Source organism: Grus americana, chromosome 2 (genome assembly GCF_028858705.1).
Source record: "Grus americana isolate bGruAme1 chromosome 2, bGruAme1.mat, whole genome shotgun sequence".
Taxonomy (NCBI): Eukaryota; Metazoa; Chordata; class Aves; order Gruiformes; family Gruidae; genus Grus; species Grus americana.
The window spans coordinates 83943242-83963791 of record NC_072853.1 but is presented as its reverse complement, the minus strand read 5'-3'; the positions used below and the strand labels follow the sequence as shown (position 1 = coordinate 83963791).

The window sequence follows — 20550 nt, the reverse complement described above, 5'->3', positions numbered from 1 at the left end:
TTCTGCGTGAAATGCAAACGAGTAGTGGCTGCCTCTCAGAGGTTTTGCTGGGAGTCAGCGGTTCACTGCTTGTAACTCCATCGTGCCTCCTGGGATCTACCACGTCACATCTCCAGGACAAGAAGGAAAGCTGCCACTTCTGCTGAGCTGAGATTTCGGTATGAGAGGTGAGCCAGGAGTCCGGTATGGGAGACAACAAGGTACTGCTGATCAGCTGATGGATGTCAGCTGGCAGCCAGCGCCAGAGCTAACTCAGTGGGAACAGCATATCAAACCGAGTTCCAGCAAATGCTCCGAGAGGAACAGTATTTTTCTCAAAGTTATGCTATGCCTGTCTGAAAAAAAAGCAAAGGAGTGGTAAACAGAAAGATTATCTTCTCCAAGCTCTCTTGAAATGCATTTCATTTTCACAACTGGAAAGCACAAATAAAGGCTGTAGTTCTCACTAGTAGTCTTTTGCTGAGGAGCCCTAGAACATCTAATGTCTCCTTAATCTACCAGACACATTGCAGGGAGAAAAATGGTTACCTGTTTTATTGGCAGCTGACTTCTGACTCACACTTCACAATTGCTTTTCTCTCCTGGAGGAGTTTGTTTGAACTAGGGGGAAGTAGATTGGCCCTGGAAGGGAGGTAGTGTAATGCAAAACAGTCATGGCAACGGAACGTCTCCCCACCGCCTCATTTGGCTTCAAGGGGATGCTGCTGGTTCCCAGGCACACAAGGAGCGCTGCTGTCCGAAGGCAGAGAGACAATAAAAGGCATGCACTAGAGTTATGTTCCACCATGGGCCATTTCTTGTTGCTCTCCAGCTGGTCAAACACGGAGAGTTGCAGCTGGTCAGTTCTCCCACTGCTTGTCCTGGTATACGGCCCTCCCTCGCCCTGTACAGTTGTCGCTTACACTTCTTTTTTTAAGTTATTTTTAAAAGAAAAAAAACCTCTATATATTTTGAGTCTGAGCATCTCTTTCTGAGAAAGTTTCTTTGCTTAAATTTTTAACTAAACAGGTTTCCTTATAATGGCACTTGATTTCTAAATGATAAGTCTTTAGATGGTGTGACTAACTGGTTTGACAGAGAATCTATCCTCTTCCCATGACCTTTTTTAAGTGCTGCTTTGTAACCAGTTTCACTTGTTATTAGAGAACTGGCTATTTACCCATGTCTCAATACAAAAGCCCAAAGAAGTACTGTGACCTGTGAATCCACACCTGGCTGAAATGTGGCTTTGGAAGTTCATTAGCAATGATAGAATCATAGAATTGTTTTGGTTGGAAAAGACCTTTAAGATCATCAAGTGTGGAAATTTGTAACAGAGTTCTTGTTTGCAGTTAGTAAATAGGGTAATAAAAACAGCATAATGAAAGGATAAGCTAAAGACTTGATTAAAGACCAAAAAAGAGACAAGTTTAAAACTCAAAACTATTTAAAAACTCAAACTCTAGGCTGTTCCTTAAAACACAATAACTGGAGAGAGACATACTGGAATAGTAGCAGGGTATGCCATTAGTCTGTCAAGAGACAAACTGATGTTAATATTATCTTAAGACTGAATAATTTAGGGAGAGAGATTCTGAAAATGCTTATGGGTTTTAGCTTCACAAGCCCTCTTAAAAGATTTGGAAATCATTAATGTTTCTAAACTCCTTTAGCATCTTTTAATATTTTCTCCATTTTTAAGCAGTCTCTGTATTATTAGAGCCTGACTACTTTAATACTGCAAAGTGATTTATATGTCTAGAGTGCCCTTCTGCCTAAGGCCCATCTTGCATATATCTTTCTCTTTATTTCCAAATTCACGCAAATGCTTTTAGATCTCCATAAAAATGGTGGGAATATCTGTCACCATTGAACCACTGCTTCACTAAAAGACAGGAAGCAAGGAATAAGTCACAGGAGCCAGGGGTTTGCTTTGGTCAGAAGCAGGAATAAGGACATGGATGGAAGCTGGGAATGCCCTTCTGTTGAGTGACTCTGCCTAATAAAAAGGTGGTACATATTGCATTTCCTAATGCTAGCAGGACTGAGTTTTGGTATTTAATTTCCTTCAGATTCTTTGCAGATAGTGTGACTAATAGGTTTTCTATATTCATGATCCTTTTTAATGTAGTTTCTTTAAGATTGGTTTCTGTTGCTGGTTTGGATGTAAACAGTTTATGGAGAGCTGTTTATCTAGGCATGTCTTTTTTATTAAGTCTCTTTATTAACATGTGCCATGCAACTCAGATGAGCTGATTTAATGGTTAAAAGTATGCTAATTCACACAGTCATAAGTAAATGTCTGTAAACAAATATCTGCAATGAATATTATACCTTCGTTTTCAAATGAATGCATGCTAAGTAAGAAGAAACAATCAACTGAATTAAGGTGAAAATTCACTTTTGAAGTAAGTCTTTGAAATTCAAAACTTACACTATAGCTTTTCGTTGTCTAGAAAAAGCATTGGAAAGCAGCTCAGTAGAGGTGGAGGGAAGGGTAGGAGGGGAAGGGTATGACTATCTTTGTTGCCACTGTTATCTAGCTGAAAGCAAATTTTTTACTAGATACAATAAATTCAGAAGCCTAAGTAAAGCATTGCTGGCTCTGGAGTACGCTATATTTATGGTTATACCTGGTCTCTATTCTCAACGTGTAGATAAATCAGTGGCTCCTATTTATAAAGGCCTAAAATGTTAAGTACTTTTTAAATACAATGAAACTAGTTTGAAATGTCCTCTTACATGTGAGAAAAATGAGTGGCTCTACCAAGGGAATTTCTTGTACAAAATACTTTTAGAGCACTTGGGAGCAGTGTTTTAGACTAGCATTCCTTGTTCTTCTACCATGTGGGAATATCTTCTGTAACTTGTTTTACTGAGACATTCATGAAGGTTGGGAATCAGAGTAGTGCAAATGGCTGCTTTAGATATGATACACAAAGCAATTTTAAGGAAGAATCTGGAGTAATGGAGGAGAACTCAACATTATAACAATGAGAAAGCGTAAGAAAGAACCATTCATTTATTCATGTTCAAGAAAAATTCTGTCAAGCTGTGAATGTTTCAATATGGAACTGAATGAAAAGTTAGAACATGAAGGGGAAGTGCTACTGTACATAAATTAGAAACATTTTTCGTTATTCTAGTATCACTGGAAGTAGAAGTGTTAGTACAATAAGTTACCTCAGGATCACTTTATTTCCATTAATGACACAGAAAATACAGTTGAAATTCTTTATCCAATACTGAGTTCTTTAAACTGAGAGCTTTGAGCTTCTATACAATACATTTAAATAACTGATTTAGAAAAAGGTGTTCATATTTAAAAAAAATGAAGACCATCTTTTACTATATGTCTGTGAAAATGAAGTGTTAGGTAGTCACAGTTCATAGCAGAATCAAATTTCAGTTTTTCTACACAAGCTTCATATTTGGCACAGATATTTGTCATTTTTAATTCTGTACTTTACTCAGAGGGAGAGGTAATGATTTGTTATGTCACACTCACACAAAAGCAGCTGAGTATTCTTACTGCTTTAAGTTTTTTTCTCGTGTAAGCCCAGTTTGAAATCCTGTCTATTTTTAAGCTACTCTCTACAAATACTAAATAGCTCTGTTTTTATGGTTCTGTGGTCAGCACAACACTGACTCACAGAGTAGTCACTGTACCTGATGTTGATAATAAGTAAACCATGTCCACACTAATAAATGTTTGCAGGGACAAGACTCATATTTTAAATTGTTTTGGATTTGCAGTACATATTCCATAAGAACAGGTCAGTGAAGTATTTTTTTTTTTAAGCAAATAATTCTTGTTTTTATCAGGAGACCCCTAGAGTCAAGAAAAACAAGGCTGTAGTATTAGGAAGGAATTAAATTTTATGATTGCCTACCTGATTGTAAGCACTACCAGTAAAGGGTGCTGCTAAGGTCTCCAAGAAAACTGAGTGACAATTATGCTTCCTATGCTTCCTCTGCCAGCATTCCGGTTCATCATGCAAAAGATGTTTATGTATATGTGCACTGTCCATCCTGCCCAAGACAAAAAAAGGTCATTATTTCTGCCTTAATAGTTGTATAGTCAAGATGTTCCAACTATTTGTCATAGCTCAGGTTTCCTACACTGCCAAGCATAAGGTATAAGGCATGGGGGGATTTCTTCACCTGAAGCATGTATCTTCTGTACAAAGTTCAAATCTCAACATAACTCTGTGGCAAGCATGGCAGCTTTATGGACTTTCAGAGGTTGATATCACTCTGTCTCCAAAGTTTTTGTAATTAGTAAAAGGTAAGGATAGCTGTGCACATAGGAGATACAACTTTTCTACTGATTTTGGCACAATCTTTCAAAATATTTCCATGACAAATAAACTCTTGAAGAACCTGAAAATCTGCTTCTTGAAAGACTGAGACCTGCAGAGACAGTGGAAAAATCAATTGTTCTGAAATTGAAAAGCAAATCCTGATTCCCAGATAAAGAGGTATGGGTAGCCTGGATCAATACTGCCACATAAAGTAATGCCAACAGGATAGCTGTGTGGTCCTTGTTTGTTTGTTTGTTTTTTAATGGGTCCTTGGAGGATTCCAATATTCCTCAAAAGCAACATAAATTTTCTTGGATACCTGTAACATTCAGTGTGTCAGGATCAGTGACTGATGAATGTTGGTCAAGTTTGCTTTCAAGTCATCTCCTGAGTTTACTGAGCACTGAGAAGCACACCAACTTTTGGAAGTGTGTCTGCAACGCCCACTGTGATTCAGCAATTAGAAATTCAGCATTTTTTTTGTTCTTTTTCTGACAACATCACTTATTTTTATTTTTTTCATCCAATTTGGGACACACTGATTAAATAATGTCCTCTGAAAAAAAATTTCCTGACTTAAATTCTTAAAATTGGTTACCCTATCCCCTACATAATCAAGGGGATGCTTTCAGTGTGGAGATTGAGTCTGTTACTTGTTTGAAGCAACTTCAGCTGCCATCTTGAACATCCCAAGTGTCTTTATTGAGCACTTCTGGTGTATTTTAGAATGAGGTATTCTCAGATTTTGGTAGTTAATGAACCTCACATAGGTTCTGACTGCAGCTCAGATGGGAAACTGCGAGTTAAATCCTTATTCCAGAGAAACATAAAATGGGTGGGAACTGAGGTCGTCTGTCTCTCCAACAGCTCCCACAGTCATATGGGAGCTGTTTCACTCTTCACGATGTTGAAAGGAAATATGGAAAGCAGGCAAGAAGGAAAGATTTTCTATCCTAGTTTTGGCTGCTTTCATTTCCAATGCTTGACCTACAGTTCTTTAATTGCTGAAAATATTGGAAGCATGAAAAGAAAATCTTGAGTGCCAGAAGCCAAAATGTCATATTGTAAGGCAGGTGTAAAATACTTTTTGCAGGTAGGAGAGGTGGGTTCAGGTTCTCTCCAACAAGGAAGCTTTAACCTAAGTCATCAAGTCTGAGCTGGCTTTTCTACTGAGTGTTCTATCCTTTGACCAGTTAAGGTCACTCACTCAGATTGCTCTCTCCTCTAGTGCTTTATTTCTTTTGCTTTTTCATGTCGTATCTTACTTTAATATATCATTCAGTGAAATGTTTGTGTGCTTTTTTGTTTTTCCTTTCCACAAATAGTTTAAATAAGTACATTGTGAAAGAAATAAAATTGAAATTTTTAAAAAAAATTATTTTTAGCTTGGCAGCTTTTATGTGCACCACTCTTTTTATTAGCTGGCAGTGGCACTTTTGGTGATGTAGAAATAAGAGCAATGGGATAGGACAAATAAATCATTTTGACCTATATATAGCTTCCATATATTAAAAAGTTCACAGAATGAAAGAAGGGCTGACAAATTATCAGGAAAACAATTATGGTATATAAAAGACTTAGAGCCTTTCTCCTAATTTTTTTTCATCGTCTGAAGTTAGCGAAGAAGGCTTGATAGGGGACTGTAATTGCTTCATTCGTTAAAAGCTGTTGTAAATGAATCCGGCTTTGAGAAAAAATGTCTTGTCAATCTCTTCTTTTGTGCTTCCTCCCTCTGCTTCCATTACCCACTTCAAGGCTTTTACTCTCTGCGCTAGGCAAAGTGCCCAGGAGACAAGGGCGCAGTTAAGCAGGGCTGCTTAGTTCTGCTTCTAGGCTAGTGTCAACTGCAGCCCTGGGAATCAGCCGCTTCCGCTACTAGTCTCTCTAATGGTTGTGTTCAAAATGGCTTATGTCATCGTGTCATCAACTTCATGTCAGAGAGACGTGCTTCAGAACAGGTACTGGGACTGACCATACTCGTTTGCAGTGACAAGCCAATAAGCAGGAGAATAATATCTTAATATCTTTCAGTTTTCTGCCTTTCCATTTTATGATTTTTTTAGTCAAAATATATGTGTATCCTACCTGTGACAGGATTGTATACTGCTGTGTAAAATAGCACCTGTTAGCAATTTATACCTTTGTGACTCACAGGGGAAACCTTGTTATGTATCAAAAGAAATGTAATGTTATGAAAGCAATGAAATATGGTGTTACTTTGGGTGTCTCCATAAAATAGAATTTTTCTTAGGGTGTTTTTAAAAATTTCTATGATTTTAAAAGCTTGAAAGTAATATTCTTATGTAGCTTTCTGTTACTTTGGATTATACATACTACAACGAGTATTTATTGGTTTATTTCTTCATAGGTATTTCATTGATCATAACACAGAAGAAGATAGGTATTTCACCATTGATGCTAGTACTGGGACCATTAAGACTGCCAAGACCTTTGACAGAGAGGAGACACCTTGGTACAACATCACAGTGGCTGCTTCTGAGATAGGTAAATAATATATTTGGCACATAGTATTAAAAAAAATAAATTAGAAAGGAAAATAATAATTTTCAGATTTTAAGAAACACTATCTTGAGATATTACGTTCTTTTTAACACCGTTGGGTGTTTAGCCAGTTTGGATAAAGGATAGTTTTCTCTGTGTGTGTAAATTCCCTAATTACATAGAACAAATAAACAAAACCCCACATGCCTATGTGATTCCACCTGTGTAAATTTACCATGTTTTTCTGTATGTGATAGAAGGCTGCCAGTTTACCCAGGAACAGTTCCAGGTATTCAGTGTCCTAAAATCAACAGCTTGCCCCGTTTGTGTTTAGTACTTCGTATATCTTAGAAGATAACGCTATACAGTACTGTCTGAGAAATTCATCCTTCGTTCTTGTATCTGCTATTAACCTATTTTAGCGAATTACATGTTAAATATGCCAATATTAATTCATATCTGACAGTTGCCTAGTAGTTGCTGATTATCAGGGTATACCTCTGGCCTTTTAATAGGCAAATTGCCAAGTAAAGATACAATAAATACTTGCCTGTGCATTTGAAAGGCCTCCAAGTCTGATGAATTTCCATTGCCTCAGATAAGCCCTGCAACAGTGAAGAAATGTCTGACTGAGTAGTCCCAGATAAATGTTTTTACATGAGGCAAGGACAGTTTGAAGAACATTTCAGTTAGCCTTTTTATTACAGGGTCTTTACTTTGGCACAGTCAAAGTTTTAAAGTTAAAAAAAGTCAACAAACCAAATGAAAAAAAATCTCAACCTGGATCGGTAGGTCCAGTCCTGCTAAGTACTCTTCATGATGCTGTCTTTCCGTGGCAGTGATTTTGATCAAAACTGTGGACTACTTTTATGTATATTCCTTTCCTTTTTCTTTTTTTCCTTCTTTTTGGTGTATTCTGTCATTGCCAGATGACACAATACCGGTTTTACCTGTAACAGGTGCCACTGACATTATTGAGCCCCCTCTGCTTTCATCTTTTTCATCCCTGCATTAAAATAGAATCTGTTCTGCCGCTATATCACTAGCACATGCTACAGAATTGACAGCACATATATATTTTCTAAGGACAACAAATTATTTCTTATTGTACCTGCTTTTGCAACTAAATTGACATTTTGAACAAATTAAATTTCTGTTGTAACTAGTAAAACCTAGAGTTTTATGGTTAGTCCTTTTGAAAAAGATAACCACTGATGCTTCAGTGTGCTTGACAGTGTCTTTGTATATAATGTGCAGCATGAAATGAAATATAGTTTAATCATAAGCAGGTGCATAGTAAGTGTTTATTTGAATTAAGATTTAAAAGCCACATTTCGACATACTGAAAAAAAGGACTGGCCACTAGTCTTTTTGGGAAGCCATCCAAATGTAATTATTTTGCAGAAATAAATCTCAATAGCATTAAACTTAAATGTAGCTTTCTACACATTATTATTTCACATAGTCAAATGAGTGGTACTACACGTACCATGCTGAGAGAATAGTATGGAGAATGGAGAAGGATTATGTTTATTACTGAAAGAGAATATGAGTAACAAGGATGAAATGCCTTTTTTTTAAGACACCATGCTTAGAATTCTCCATTCCAGGTGTAACTTGTTACAGGAAAACAGAGATTTATTTTTTTTTCTCCCTTGCATTGCCTTTCTTACTGTTAAAGTTGAGGCTGGAAAGATAGGTAAATCTATAATGTCAGTTTGAAAAACAATTTGGTTATGAAAAAAGGAAAAGACAGCAGTGAAGAAGAGATGGATGGCAGGGAGACAGACAGGGAGCCTAAATGACAGGCAGCCTTTCCTTGTGTCTACTTCTTTGGCCATATTCTTACCTATAGTAATTTGAAAATTACAATATTGCTGTACTCTTCCAAATCCATTGTGAAATCAGTAATTGGATCTATGATGGAAGAAGGAGCATATCTTGTGTATAGAGCATCAAGGCCAAAACTCTTATGTTAAGTGCTACCTATCCCATATCTACAGACTTCTATGGCATTCACTTTCAAGTCCACGCACAAGGAATTGCAGAACTAAGACTAAAGATGAAAAACAGGCGGAAAGCTATGACCAAAATATAATTTAGCTGTTAGAGTGGCAGTCTTCAAGTTCATCTGACATGGTAGAAGGCATTTGTAGCTTCTGACACCATTTGCTTAGCCAGGAACATAGCAGAATCTGCAGAACCCAGAAAGATTGTACTGCTTCAACAATAAGAGGTGCTCTGCTGAAATAATGTTATGGTTATAGTTTGTTTCTTGAAGTGTTTTCTTCTCTTGACTTTATGTTACACTTCATTGACAGAATTCAGTTTCTACTGATCATCCTTTGGGCAGCTATTTCTAGTTGTGCTTGTTTTATGCAAAAGAAATCAACACCAGATTTCTATCCTCAAATGCAAGACATCCTCATGCTTTGGCCTTATTGTTTCTGAACTTTTCATAAGATATTTATTTCCCTTTTAGTCTCAGTATGTGGTATACACTCTGCATTGATCAAATGTCCCCTCTGAAATCAGTGGAAGTTCTACCACTTTCCTCTGTGGGAGTGACCTTGATGTAACGATTCGCCATTTTTCTGTTTATGCAGATACTCCTAAAGCACACCAGAGTCCATTGCCATGAGAATGGACGGGGCAATCCTTTTTTTCTTTAACATGCATTTTTCTTTAACAGCAGCATATAGTGAGGAAGAGTGGGATTTTGGTGTTCAGGGCGCAGGCACTAAAGCTGTTGCCTTGATTGTTTCAGTACTAGTACTTCTGGAAAACTCCTTGCAGTATTAGGGAATAAGAAAGATGATAAAATAATACTTTATATTTTATATTGAATTATCTACAGACTGTGTTTGGGGCAGGGGGAAGGACTACATCTTGATGGTAATAGGATTTTAAAATACAGTTTCACATAGAATTATTCACATTTCATTAGTTTGTTAGAATTCTTTGAAAAAGTTTAGGAAAGATTATTTGAAAGAGAAAGGAGATAGAATTTGCTTGGCTCTATTACAGACTTTTGACCAAGTCTTTGACAAGAGTAATAGAAATAGGGAAATACGGAGCAAGTGCACAAAGTTTTATAACAGATGAAAGACTGATTTAGAGGAAAGAAATACAGTCATAGTGAATGGTTGCTCTTTTGGGAGTGGAACAGGTTAAGGCTGAGCTATTTTAAGGACTGGTGTAGGATCTGTCAATTAACCTCCCTAGCTGCTAAGAATTAAGGAAGACTGAGAGAAACTCATGTAAGAACAAGACACACAGAAGTATGGACTAGATAAATTAACTGTGAAGTGGACTGAAAATTGTCTGACATGGCAGGCTCAAAGGGTTGTGATCAGCAGCCCAAAGTGCAGCTGCAGGCCAACCCCAGGGGCTGATACTGGATACAATACTGTTTAATCTCTTCATTAATAACCTGGTTGATGGGACAGAGTGCACTCAGCCAGTTTGCAAATGACATAAAACTGGAGCAATGGCTGAAAGACCACGGTGTCATGCTGCCATCCAGAGGGATCTTAACAGGCTGGAGAAATGGGTGAACAGAACCTAGTGAAGTTAGGTAACAGGAAGTGCAGAGTCCAGCACCTAGAAAGGAATAATCCCGTGCACCAGTACACATGCACGGCCAACTGGCTAGAGAGCAGCTTTTCAAAATAGGACATGGAGGTCCTGGTGGATGCAAGCTGGACATGGGCCAGCAATGTGCCCTGTGGCAAAGAAGGCCAACTGCATCCTGCACTGCATGAGGAAGAGTGTTGCCAGCAGGTTGGGGGAGGTGGTCCTTCCCCTCTATACAGCACTGGTGAGGCCACACGTGGATTGCTGGGTCCAGATCTGGGCTCCCCAGTACAAGAGACATGGAGCAACTGGACTAAGTCCGGTGAAGGGGCATGAAATCATTAAGAACTGGAGTATGTCATACAAGGAGAGGCTGAAAGAGCTGGGACTGTTCAGCCTGGAGATGAGAGGGCTCAGAAGGAGCTTATCAGTGTGATTAAATACCTGATAAGGGCAGGAAAGAAGCTGAGTAAAGATGACCAAAGACTCATCTGAGCAGTGTCCAGTGAAATGACAGGAGGCCATGTGAACAAATTGAAATACAGAAAATTCCATTTAAGCATAAGAAGAAACAAGATTTTTTCTTGGAATTGGTCAAAAATTGGAACAAGTCACCTGCAGAGATTGTGGAGTCTCTGTTCTTGGAGATATTCAAAACCAGACATGGCTTAGAGCGATGTACACTAGTTGACCCACCTTTGAGTAGGGGAGTTGGACTTGCTGATCTCTGGAGGTGCCTTCCAACCTCAGCCATTCTGTGATTTCATGATATTGGGAACTGTGTGTGGAATGTGGGGAAGAAAAAGGGCAAGTATTTCTCACAAATAGTGATGTATTCTCAAAGAAAGTAGGTGGCTGTAAAAATAATTGTTGGTGATTCAATTAAGGTTTCTCTCTAGCATATAGTAGTGCTGATAACAAAAGCAAAAGCAACAATTACAGCAAAACCCCAAAGCACAGCCCCTGCAAGAGAAAGGTGGCACTAAAATATAAATGGATGGACTTCTGCCAGTTCCAAAGCCAATTTCAGTTAGAAAAATAAACATGTACTTCGATGTTTTCAAAGCAGTACTGCAAATAGGACAAATAGTAGTATCCTTGCGGTTTTTGTGCTCAATAAGAAGGAATAAAAGCTGCAAGGAGAAATAAACACTGATGATTGAAGGAATCAGAGAATGTCTTGATTTGAGAATCAAAGTGAGGATTATAGCTTTCACTAGGAATTTCTACTTAGGAAGATAGCACGGAAGACTGTGTCAGGAAACTCCTTTTAGATCTTAATTCTAACAACTGAACTCATTGTGTTCAATATCCGCTCAGTAGACACAGAGCAAACCAGCTTCTAGATATGGCTTTCAGATGATGTTAACATCAAGAGATTACTGGGATTCATAAAGTACTGGACATTTAGATAGATGATAAGAATATCTGTGGTTATAATAAGAAACATGATTTTTTGAAAGCAAGATAAGTGCTTATATGTCAGGGCAGATCTAGAGATTTAGAAGATACTTTCTATTGGGAGGTTTTCACATATTTCTTTTATGCAACTGGTAAGTATACCAGTGTGTAAAACAGATTTATGGATTTACTAGATCATTGATCTTTTGGGGGTGAAGTTGCAGTGTTCCTGAGTGTCTCCAAAATGCTCTGCAATGGCTGAAAATGGAAAAGCAGATAATTTCCTACTGTTTACCTAAAGGACTGACTTGAATGCAGTGAATGCACAAACTTATCTTTGAAGGGTCCATAAAGAGTTCCTAATCTGTAAAGCTGTAGAGACTTAAAGAAATGCTGGTAAGAGACAGTAAAAAATGACCACATGAAAGGATACTGCACATACAGAGCTTTGAAACCACAGTGTATTAGAAATGAAAATACTTAAGAGACATCATTATGCAATCGATTTTACAGACAAAACAAAAATCTCCAAGACTATCAGACACAATCAGATATTGGAAAATAACCTGAAGATATTTGTCTTTGTTTATATGTCTTCTGTATTTGCTTCTCCACAAGTATTCTTTATACTAGCTTCAGGGAATAAGATACCAAAGTGTTGAGTCAGAGCAATACCTCATTGACAAAACATGCAATACCAAGTGATGTGGTATGGAAAGGATCCCAGGAAAATACAGTCATTACAAAAACTACTCAAAGAAATAACTGTCAGAGATATTTTCACAGAGGGCCAATAAACCCTGTTCAGAATTAAAATATGTGAAAAGGCAGGACAGCTCACAAGAATAAGAGTTTGGAACAGTTAGCTTGCAAGAATTAGGGTAAAAACATTGAAGTGCATTGTCTAATTATAAGCAGTTTTTTCATCAATAAGTTTTGGTAGAAACATAAACAATAACAGAAAGATACAGTTATACAATTCAGAGGAAAGCAAGATGCATAGAGAGAAAAAATAATTTGCAGCAATGACATAAAATCCCTTGAGAGCCCTATAATCACATGAAATAAACAGTTAAGGTATATTATTATAGTGGGGTGCAGTTATACCTTTTCTTTAGGTGCACAGGGATATTGCCACCTCATATTGCCATCAGTGAACAGCAAGTTATGAGGACAATTTGCCAGTTCTTTTTCATGTTTTGTGGTTGCATTGCTCAGAAAAGACATTCCTAAGATTTTGGTAGGAGATTAAAATATATGTTACTTCTGATAGCATTACATAAGACTGTCATATGGAGAATGAGAACTGAAGGTAGAATGGAGATGTAAACAGAATAAATCTGTTAATGCTATTAAGAGGCACACTGATTTATTTTACAAAAAATAAAATCAAAAGACAAAAATACACAAATCATTTCTGTTTATTTTGAAACAGATGAAAACAACATATGCATTGCCTGAAGGAAGTAAGTCTATGGAGTAATATCTTCCTGGCATAAAGCATTGAAAGAAATAGAAAAGAACACAAATTGATGGCATTTTATTTTATTATTTATTTAATCAAGAATAACTTTAAAGCCTTGTGTCAAATAATTAATTTTTAGAAAAAGGACCCCTTTCCAAGGTCTAAAAGGAAGTAACCTAAATCAGAACAAAGTGCCGTTACAGTGTTATAAACTCCTAACCCTCTGTATCTGGTGGACAGCAGGATGATTGTTTAATACAAATGAGTTTGTTGCTGGCTTTGTGTCTTACTTTTCCCTTGAAGTGAATTTTTTCTTACACTAAATATAAAATTTCCTCATAGTGATTTTCAGTCTATAATTTTTTCTTAAAAACTAATGGGTTTTTTAACATACAGAGGACACTTAAATAATGAAATTCACTCTTTTTTTTTAACAACAGCACAGGGAAATTTTGGTTTATGTATTGTTTTCCTACATTTATGATTATCTCTATAGGTACATTACAGAACCAGACATAAAAGTGTTACCTTAAACCCTGACCTCACCAAGAAAAAAATTACATTCTTCTTCATCTTTGACCTCACTTGCATTCTGCCTGCTAACTCGGTTTCAGAAAGAGTTTTGGTATTGGTAGCAATTACCTTATTTTTCCAAGAAACAGAATCCGCCACAAAAATAGTTCCCTAAATGTGGACCAGATTAAAGTAGATTTTAAAAACTACAAGATCTGAGTTTTAAGACTATCTTCCTCATGGACTAGTGACAAACTGGATACCTGATATATCTTTGATCGTGAGAGCAAGACACAATACTGGTACCCCGTCCAAACTTTAAATGATACACAGTTTATTTTCAGCCTTGGCAAGTTGCCAACTAATGGCCCATAAAATCACAATAATATGATTTGTAGCAGAATCTGCTGTTCTTTTAAATGTACTTATCAATGCAATAAGGAAAGCCTACACCAACCTATTAAAAAAAAAAGTTGTCAAAAGGCAGCTAGTTCTCCATCCTGCTCAAGAAGTGATGCTTCTAATTCCAAGTTCGATGCTTATTTCCCCGTTCATCTTGGTTTAGTCATTGGCATCTAGGCATGATGGATTTTCTTCTCTCCTGTTTCTTTGGGGAAAGGTATGATGAAGATATTCGTACATTGTCATCTGGAGATGGTGTAGGGTATGGCTCTTCCTGGCTCCCCAAAGAAGAGACACACTTTGGGATCACATGATGTTTCCTTGTACAGGGCTTTGTGAATCAGAATCTCAAAATGGACGTTTCTGGCCACAGAGCCAGTATATTTTGTGGTGCCTTGATCTACTCAGGAGGTGAGCACCGCTGTTTCCTATGAGCTGCAGAATTTTGCTTGCATTAAGGCAGAGGGAGTTGCCAGCTTGAGAGCGCTAAATGTTTTAAGTCTGCTGCAGTGCTATTATTCCTACTATTGCTCCCGTTGCTACTACTGCTACCACTACTAGCATGATCCAAGAGAAGTGATCAGTGTCTCCAGGTTTGTGTTCATCAGTATAAAGACAAATTTTGCCAAAAGAAAAAATAAAACATTTTCTAGCCAACTTCAGGTAACAATATTTAAAAGTACCCACTACCTTAAAAAAGCAGAATAGAACATTACACTTATGACTAGATTCTGCCTAATTTTCTCCTTGCCAGAAAATTTAGTTTATCACATATACACCATCCTGTATTAAACCCAATATTTTCTGAATATTACCGCTCTCACTTACATGCTAGACATTCTTTCATCAATTTAGTTCTGTTTCTATATTTTATCCTTCCTAGATCTATGTTTAGTCTTCTAATGTGTCAAAACTAATCATTATTAGAGAAGTGTGATGAGTGCTTTCTACTTCTTTTTAAAAAAGTACCAGAATAGATACTTGAACTTCCTAAGTATTGGCTTGCCTGATAAGGTCTTGTTGAAAAGATGTCAAAATGAGGGAAAAAAGTTGTTATTGTACTGGTTAAGATAAATGTTTAATACTGATGATGCAAAAGCATAGACATTAATTCTGATCCTACGCTAGGTGAAGATTTTTGTTCTAGATCATGCAAACATGTAAAATTATTCAATTTTTTGGTAAAATTCTTCACTCTTTTAAAATAGTTCAGGCTGTCTTTGGGTTAAATTATTCACTCAGCTTTCATAATAATAACTGTTTAACTATACTAGTCTAACTAAAAAAACCCAACCAACCAACCAACCAAAACCCAAGCAAAAAGCAGAAAAACAAAACCACAAAAGACTGTTGATGTCAGGACTGTTGTTCTGAATGTCATTCAGGTAGAATTTATTTTCATAAAGCCCATGGGAATTTTGTTAATATGAAAGAAAGTCTTAGACAGCAATAGCTGTATTAAAAAGCTTTCTTCTTAAATAGGGGTTTTAAAGTTTGCCCACAGAAATTAATGGAAGAGCAGATTAAAGACTTCAGACTGGCTGTTGATAGGGACTTCTGTAAGATCACAGAGGACTCACTGGTGGAGGGGCTGATAATGCAATTGTTTAACTTTGCAGATATTTAGTATTCTGGCAGAACTATTTATTCTGGGAAAAGTCTCAAGGATAAGAAAGCAAGTTCCTAGCATAGGTGAATCAGAGCAATGTTTCTGCTTCAGTTACCCCTTAAAACAGTGAGCATTCACTTTGAAAAAATCTACTCTTGAGGCATAATGCTAATAGGACACAGAATGGATCTGGCTGATTCATAATGTGCAGGACTGAAATATATGTCAGCACTGATTATCTTGAAACTGGAAATCTGCCCAACTGCTGCAAGAAATTTGTCTAATTAACGAACATGTACTACTAAAAGGACCAGTTATTACACTCATTTGGAGATTACAGGTGAGTTGTACACCTGAAAAAGATTGGAATTTATATTTCTTTTATAATAAACAACAAAGCCAAACCTAAAAAAAAAAAAAGTTTATGAGGTCCCTCTTAATTCATTCTCATTTCCTGCCCCCCCCCCATTATAAACTGTGCTATTGTCTTGCATACACATCTATGTAGTATATACAATCTGACAAACTTCAAGACTGTTTTGGTAAGTGGTGTTAATACTTTCCCTATTAGCATTTTGTAGCGAGTAGGCTGTTAATATGGAAATTTGCCTGCAAATGTCAATGATCCCATGAGGTAACTGCTTCCAGGAAGATACTGATAATACCTTGTGCATTAAGAACTCTTTTGAACTGGTAAGGTATTTATGAATTCTTTGTACTGCAAAGCAGCTGCAGAACAACTAAACGTAAACTCTCTGAATCTCCATGGAATCTCTGTGAAAATAATGCAAATTTAACAGGCTGGAGCAAGACTGCACTGGGTAGGAGTGACAGGCATACAAGAGGTCGCATTCAACATGGGGCAAATAGGTCTGATACACTGTACTGAAACAAAAGTATTTACCATTTTTTTGCCACACATTGGACTAAAAAGTTTGATTTTCCTCCCCCAGTTACTATTCCAAATATGCCAGACCTACAGAGCAGTTCTCTATCTCTGGTAACCTCTGCCCTGTGCTCTTCCTGCTTTTTTGCTCCCTTCTTCTTAGATGTATTATGCCCCCTTATAGCTTTGAAGCCAGCCCTGCTTTGAGCTGGAGACTGGACCAATGACCTCCAGAAGTCCCTTTCAACTAAAATTTTTCAGTGATCCTATGATTATCTGATAATCACAACTTTTCTTGCCTTCTGGCAAAAGCTTCTTCGGGACTCCTCTAGTATTAAAATCTTCAATTCCTTCACTGTAGTTTATGAATGCACTCCCAAATGGATTTATTCATCCTTAACCCTTTGCTGTGATTTCTGCCTTCCGTCTCTTTTCTATGCTTTGGTGTGCTCTCTCTTTATCTGCTTTGTGTCCTTCCTTTCATTTATACAACTTTCTAGTTCACATACCTCACAAAATTTGTGCGAGACCCTCAAGAACAAAGCTCCTTTGAGTTGTAGATCATCTCTAGATCATCTCTAGATCATCTGTTGCTAGATACCATGTTCTGTAACTGTCATTACAGGATTTTTGTAATTGGATTGTCTAATGACATTGACATAGGAAGTTACCTAAATGAGTTTGTAAGCTATATTTCAGTGAGCAGTAAGAAATATTCAATCTCTCTGCCTGTGCTATTCTGCACAATCTCATGACCTACCTCCAGGGAAGGAACAACATGTTTTTGGGTTAATACTCATACTGCAAATGGTCTCCTGAAGAGAAGATTGCTTCCTTCAGTAATAAGAGTAAAGGCAGATGAATGGTTCCTTTCTCCCAACTGCTTAGTAAACAGCCAAGTGTCATTCTTCCTCACCTTTGCTTCATATATTCCTAGCATTTTAACATTCCTCAAAGTTTTCCACTAGAACTGTTTTCTAGATAGCAATGGAAAGCCTCAGTCTTGCATGAACACAATTGAGATAGCCTACTTCAGTCCCTTAGTTCACCTGTTAAAAAGATATTCACAGTTCTGGGGTAGAACTGAAAAAAAAAAAACCAACAGTCAAGGAAAATTTTAGCAAGTAAATGGAATTTTCAAATCTATAAATGTCTTCTGAGTGTGTTGTTCTAACTTCTAATGCCAATTGGGAATAGAAGTTCCTAGATTGTCTAAGTTAAGTCTTCCTTTTCTGTTGACTTTTTTGATCTCCTTTCTATTCCCATTTTATGTGGATAATTGACTAGGTTCCAAAAGTGAATTAAAATCATCAGGTGAACATAGACATATTAGTTAAAAAGAGAATGTGAAAAATCTGGAGAACTTCTAAACCCCAGACTCTTTGACTAATATCCCAGGTGAAAACAGAGAAAGAAAGTTTCTTTGTCAAAAGAAACCTCAACATTCTCAAATATTCTTTCATTGGGAGGCTACATTCCTGGTGGCTTTGAAGCCAAATATGTGCCTAATCAATGTTATTCAGAATTCTGAGCAGAGGCCATTCAATATGTGACAAATCTAAGGCATTTTACAAGTGACCCTTTTTGACAGAAACGTGAAGTGGATTAATTAAGATCAAAATAACCAAGGCGAATGAAGTTTAGACTACTGTTGTTTCTCTTTTTTTTTTTTTTCTTCATGAGCACACACAGTGGCATGCACTTTTAAAATATCAGTCTGTAAGACCCCATTCTTCCATCTTGTGTTCGAAAGATTGACTTTACTGTCTTCTACTGAGAGTTTCATTTAATCGGTGACAGTGAAATGAAGTTTGTCATCTAACGGTTTGATGCTTATACAGACTTCAGGAGGTGTATTTTAGCTAATTATAAAAAGTTTTAATATATAATTATTTCAACAAAATAAAATTTTCTCAGTACTTAGTAGTAAGAACAAGGGAATTATGGATTAAAAAATGTGGTTTTTTCCCATTTTATCAGGGAAAGTGTATTCTCATTGAAAGGATTCTATTTATTGTGCTTTTTGAGGGTGAACACTTTTTGAGGGTGAGGTCTCATGAAAGTACAGATCATAGCCTAAGACACTGTTACTTAAACATTGTTTTCTTACTGGTATGTCACTGCTAAAGCAAGACTCATTAACTACATTCTGTAATAGCATAACTTGTGAGGAAGCTGAACTCAAGCTTGGGAAAGGTTTATATGTGCCTATGCATTCATATTTTCTTATTATTTTGTTATTTTATTTCTTAAACTCTTTAAGGGACTGATGAAAAGAAAAAGGTTTTAGTATTTTTTGTATTAGATTTTATGCAATACTGTGATGACACTTACATGTTCATTACAAAGCAATTGATCATTTCTTAGCATACAGTATGACACTATGTGATAACCTCAACAGCTTTCTCCCACTTCGGTTCCAGAGTAACTTGTTTTATCGATATAACAGTAACTTAAGACTCATACCATACTTTCCACTGTTTTTTTTCAATTATTTTTCAAAACAGTTAACGAAGCGCAGCAAACAACATCTTGTAGTATCTTGCTACCTAAATGTCTGCAGCTGGATCGAGTTCTCATCCAGTTATTTGTTAAGAAGCCATGTTTAAATTGAGGATGTGATGGAATATTGAGTATTTTAAAAGGCTTAATACCCCCTTGTGTATTTTGCAGACAATCCTGGGCTAGTGAGCCACGTTCCAGTTGGTGTTAGAATCCTGGACGTCAATGACAACCCTCCAGAGCTCGCCAGAGAGTATGATGTAGTCGTCTGTGAGAATGCAAAGCCTGGTCAGGTAACTCTCCTCCCCTGGCACAACTTGAGGCCATTTCCTCTTGTCCTCTTGTGCCTATCGAGGCACTTCATTGCAGTCCATGGTTTGACAATTTTATCAAGTGCCTTCACTTTTTTGCATAGATTCAGCTGTTATGCAGCACTCTATTCTGGTTTTGCATTGTTACATAGGTTGTAAGTTGCAATTGTGAGCTCATATCTTTCCTGAGGAATATATTACTAGTCATAACAGTTTTCTCATCAAAACTGTAAAAGCAGTGTACATAAATGTATAGCGACATATTTCTGGTTTTAACATTGAGACTATAAAAATGCTGTAGTTCATCAGACTATAGGCTGGCCAAAGTTGTCTTGACTCTAACAGTGGCCAAAAGCTGACACCTAAAGAGCAATATAAGAACATGGCAAGTGAGTATGATACTTACCCCAAGTACTTCCCTGGTCTCAGATCATTTGCAGATAATTTTCTGATCCAAATGTGGTTTCTGCATTTTTAATAATCCTTTAATAGCCATCTCTTGTCTGATAGGAATCTGTCTAGCTTTTTCTACAACAACCATAAACTTTTGATATCTGCTACTTCATGCATCAAGGAATTTTACAGTTTAATTGCATGTTTCAGGAAGACCTTCCACCTTTTTTTTCTTTTTTTTTTCTTTCTTTTTTTACATTCCCATTCTGTCTTCAATCGATATTTAACACTTCTTATGTTGGGAAAGAGAGAGCGAGCAGTTGATCTCTTTTTATTATCTCTGTGCCGTTCATAAATCTCTAGCACATTGCCCCTCAGCTACTTCTTGTCCAGGCTGAAGAGTCCTACTTAACTTGGACAAGCCATGATAAAGCCCTTCTAGACTTTTGATCATTCATCTTGTCCTTCTCTAAACCTTCTCCAATTCCATTCTATTCACCTCGAGATGGGGAGTCAAGAGTCAAGATGCAGGTATGCAGTGGTTTATAATTCTCATGATAGTTTATGCTTCATATTATATGATGTTCTCTATTCCTTTCTTAGCAATTTCTAACAGTGGCTTTGCTTTTTAACCACTAGTAAGCATTGAATGCAAAAAACTGCCTGCCATAGCGCCAATATCATTAGAAGTAGTGGTTAGGTCAGAG

The 20550-nt window shown here is 36.9% G+C and overlaps 1 protein-coding gene across 5 annotated transcripts in view; it reads left to right on the top strand.

The window, feature by feature from the left end:
* Positions 1–20550, top strand: part of CDH18 (cadherin 18) — a 581148-nt gene that overhangs the window by 539671 nt on the left and 20927 nt on the right. For all 5 annotated transcript variants that reach the window (XM_054817515.1, XM_054817514.1, XM_054817518.1 and 2 more), the window contains 2 exons: positions 6652–6788; positions 19311–19432. In XM_054817515.1, coding sequence (XP_054673490.1) covers positions 6652–6788; positions 19311–19432 — 259 coding nt within the window. The remainder of the gene's footprint in view (positions 1–6651; positions 6789–19310; positions 19433–20550) is intronic.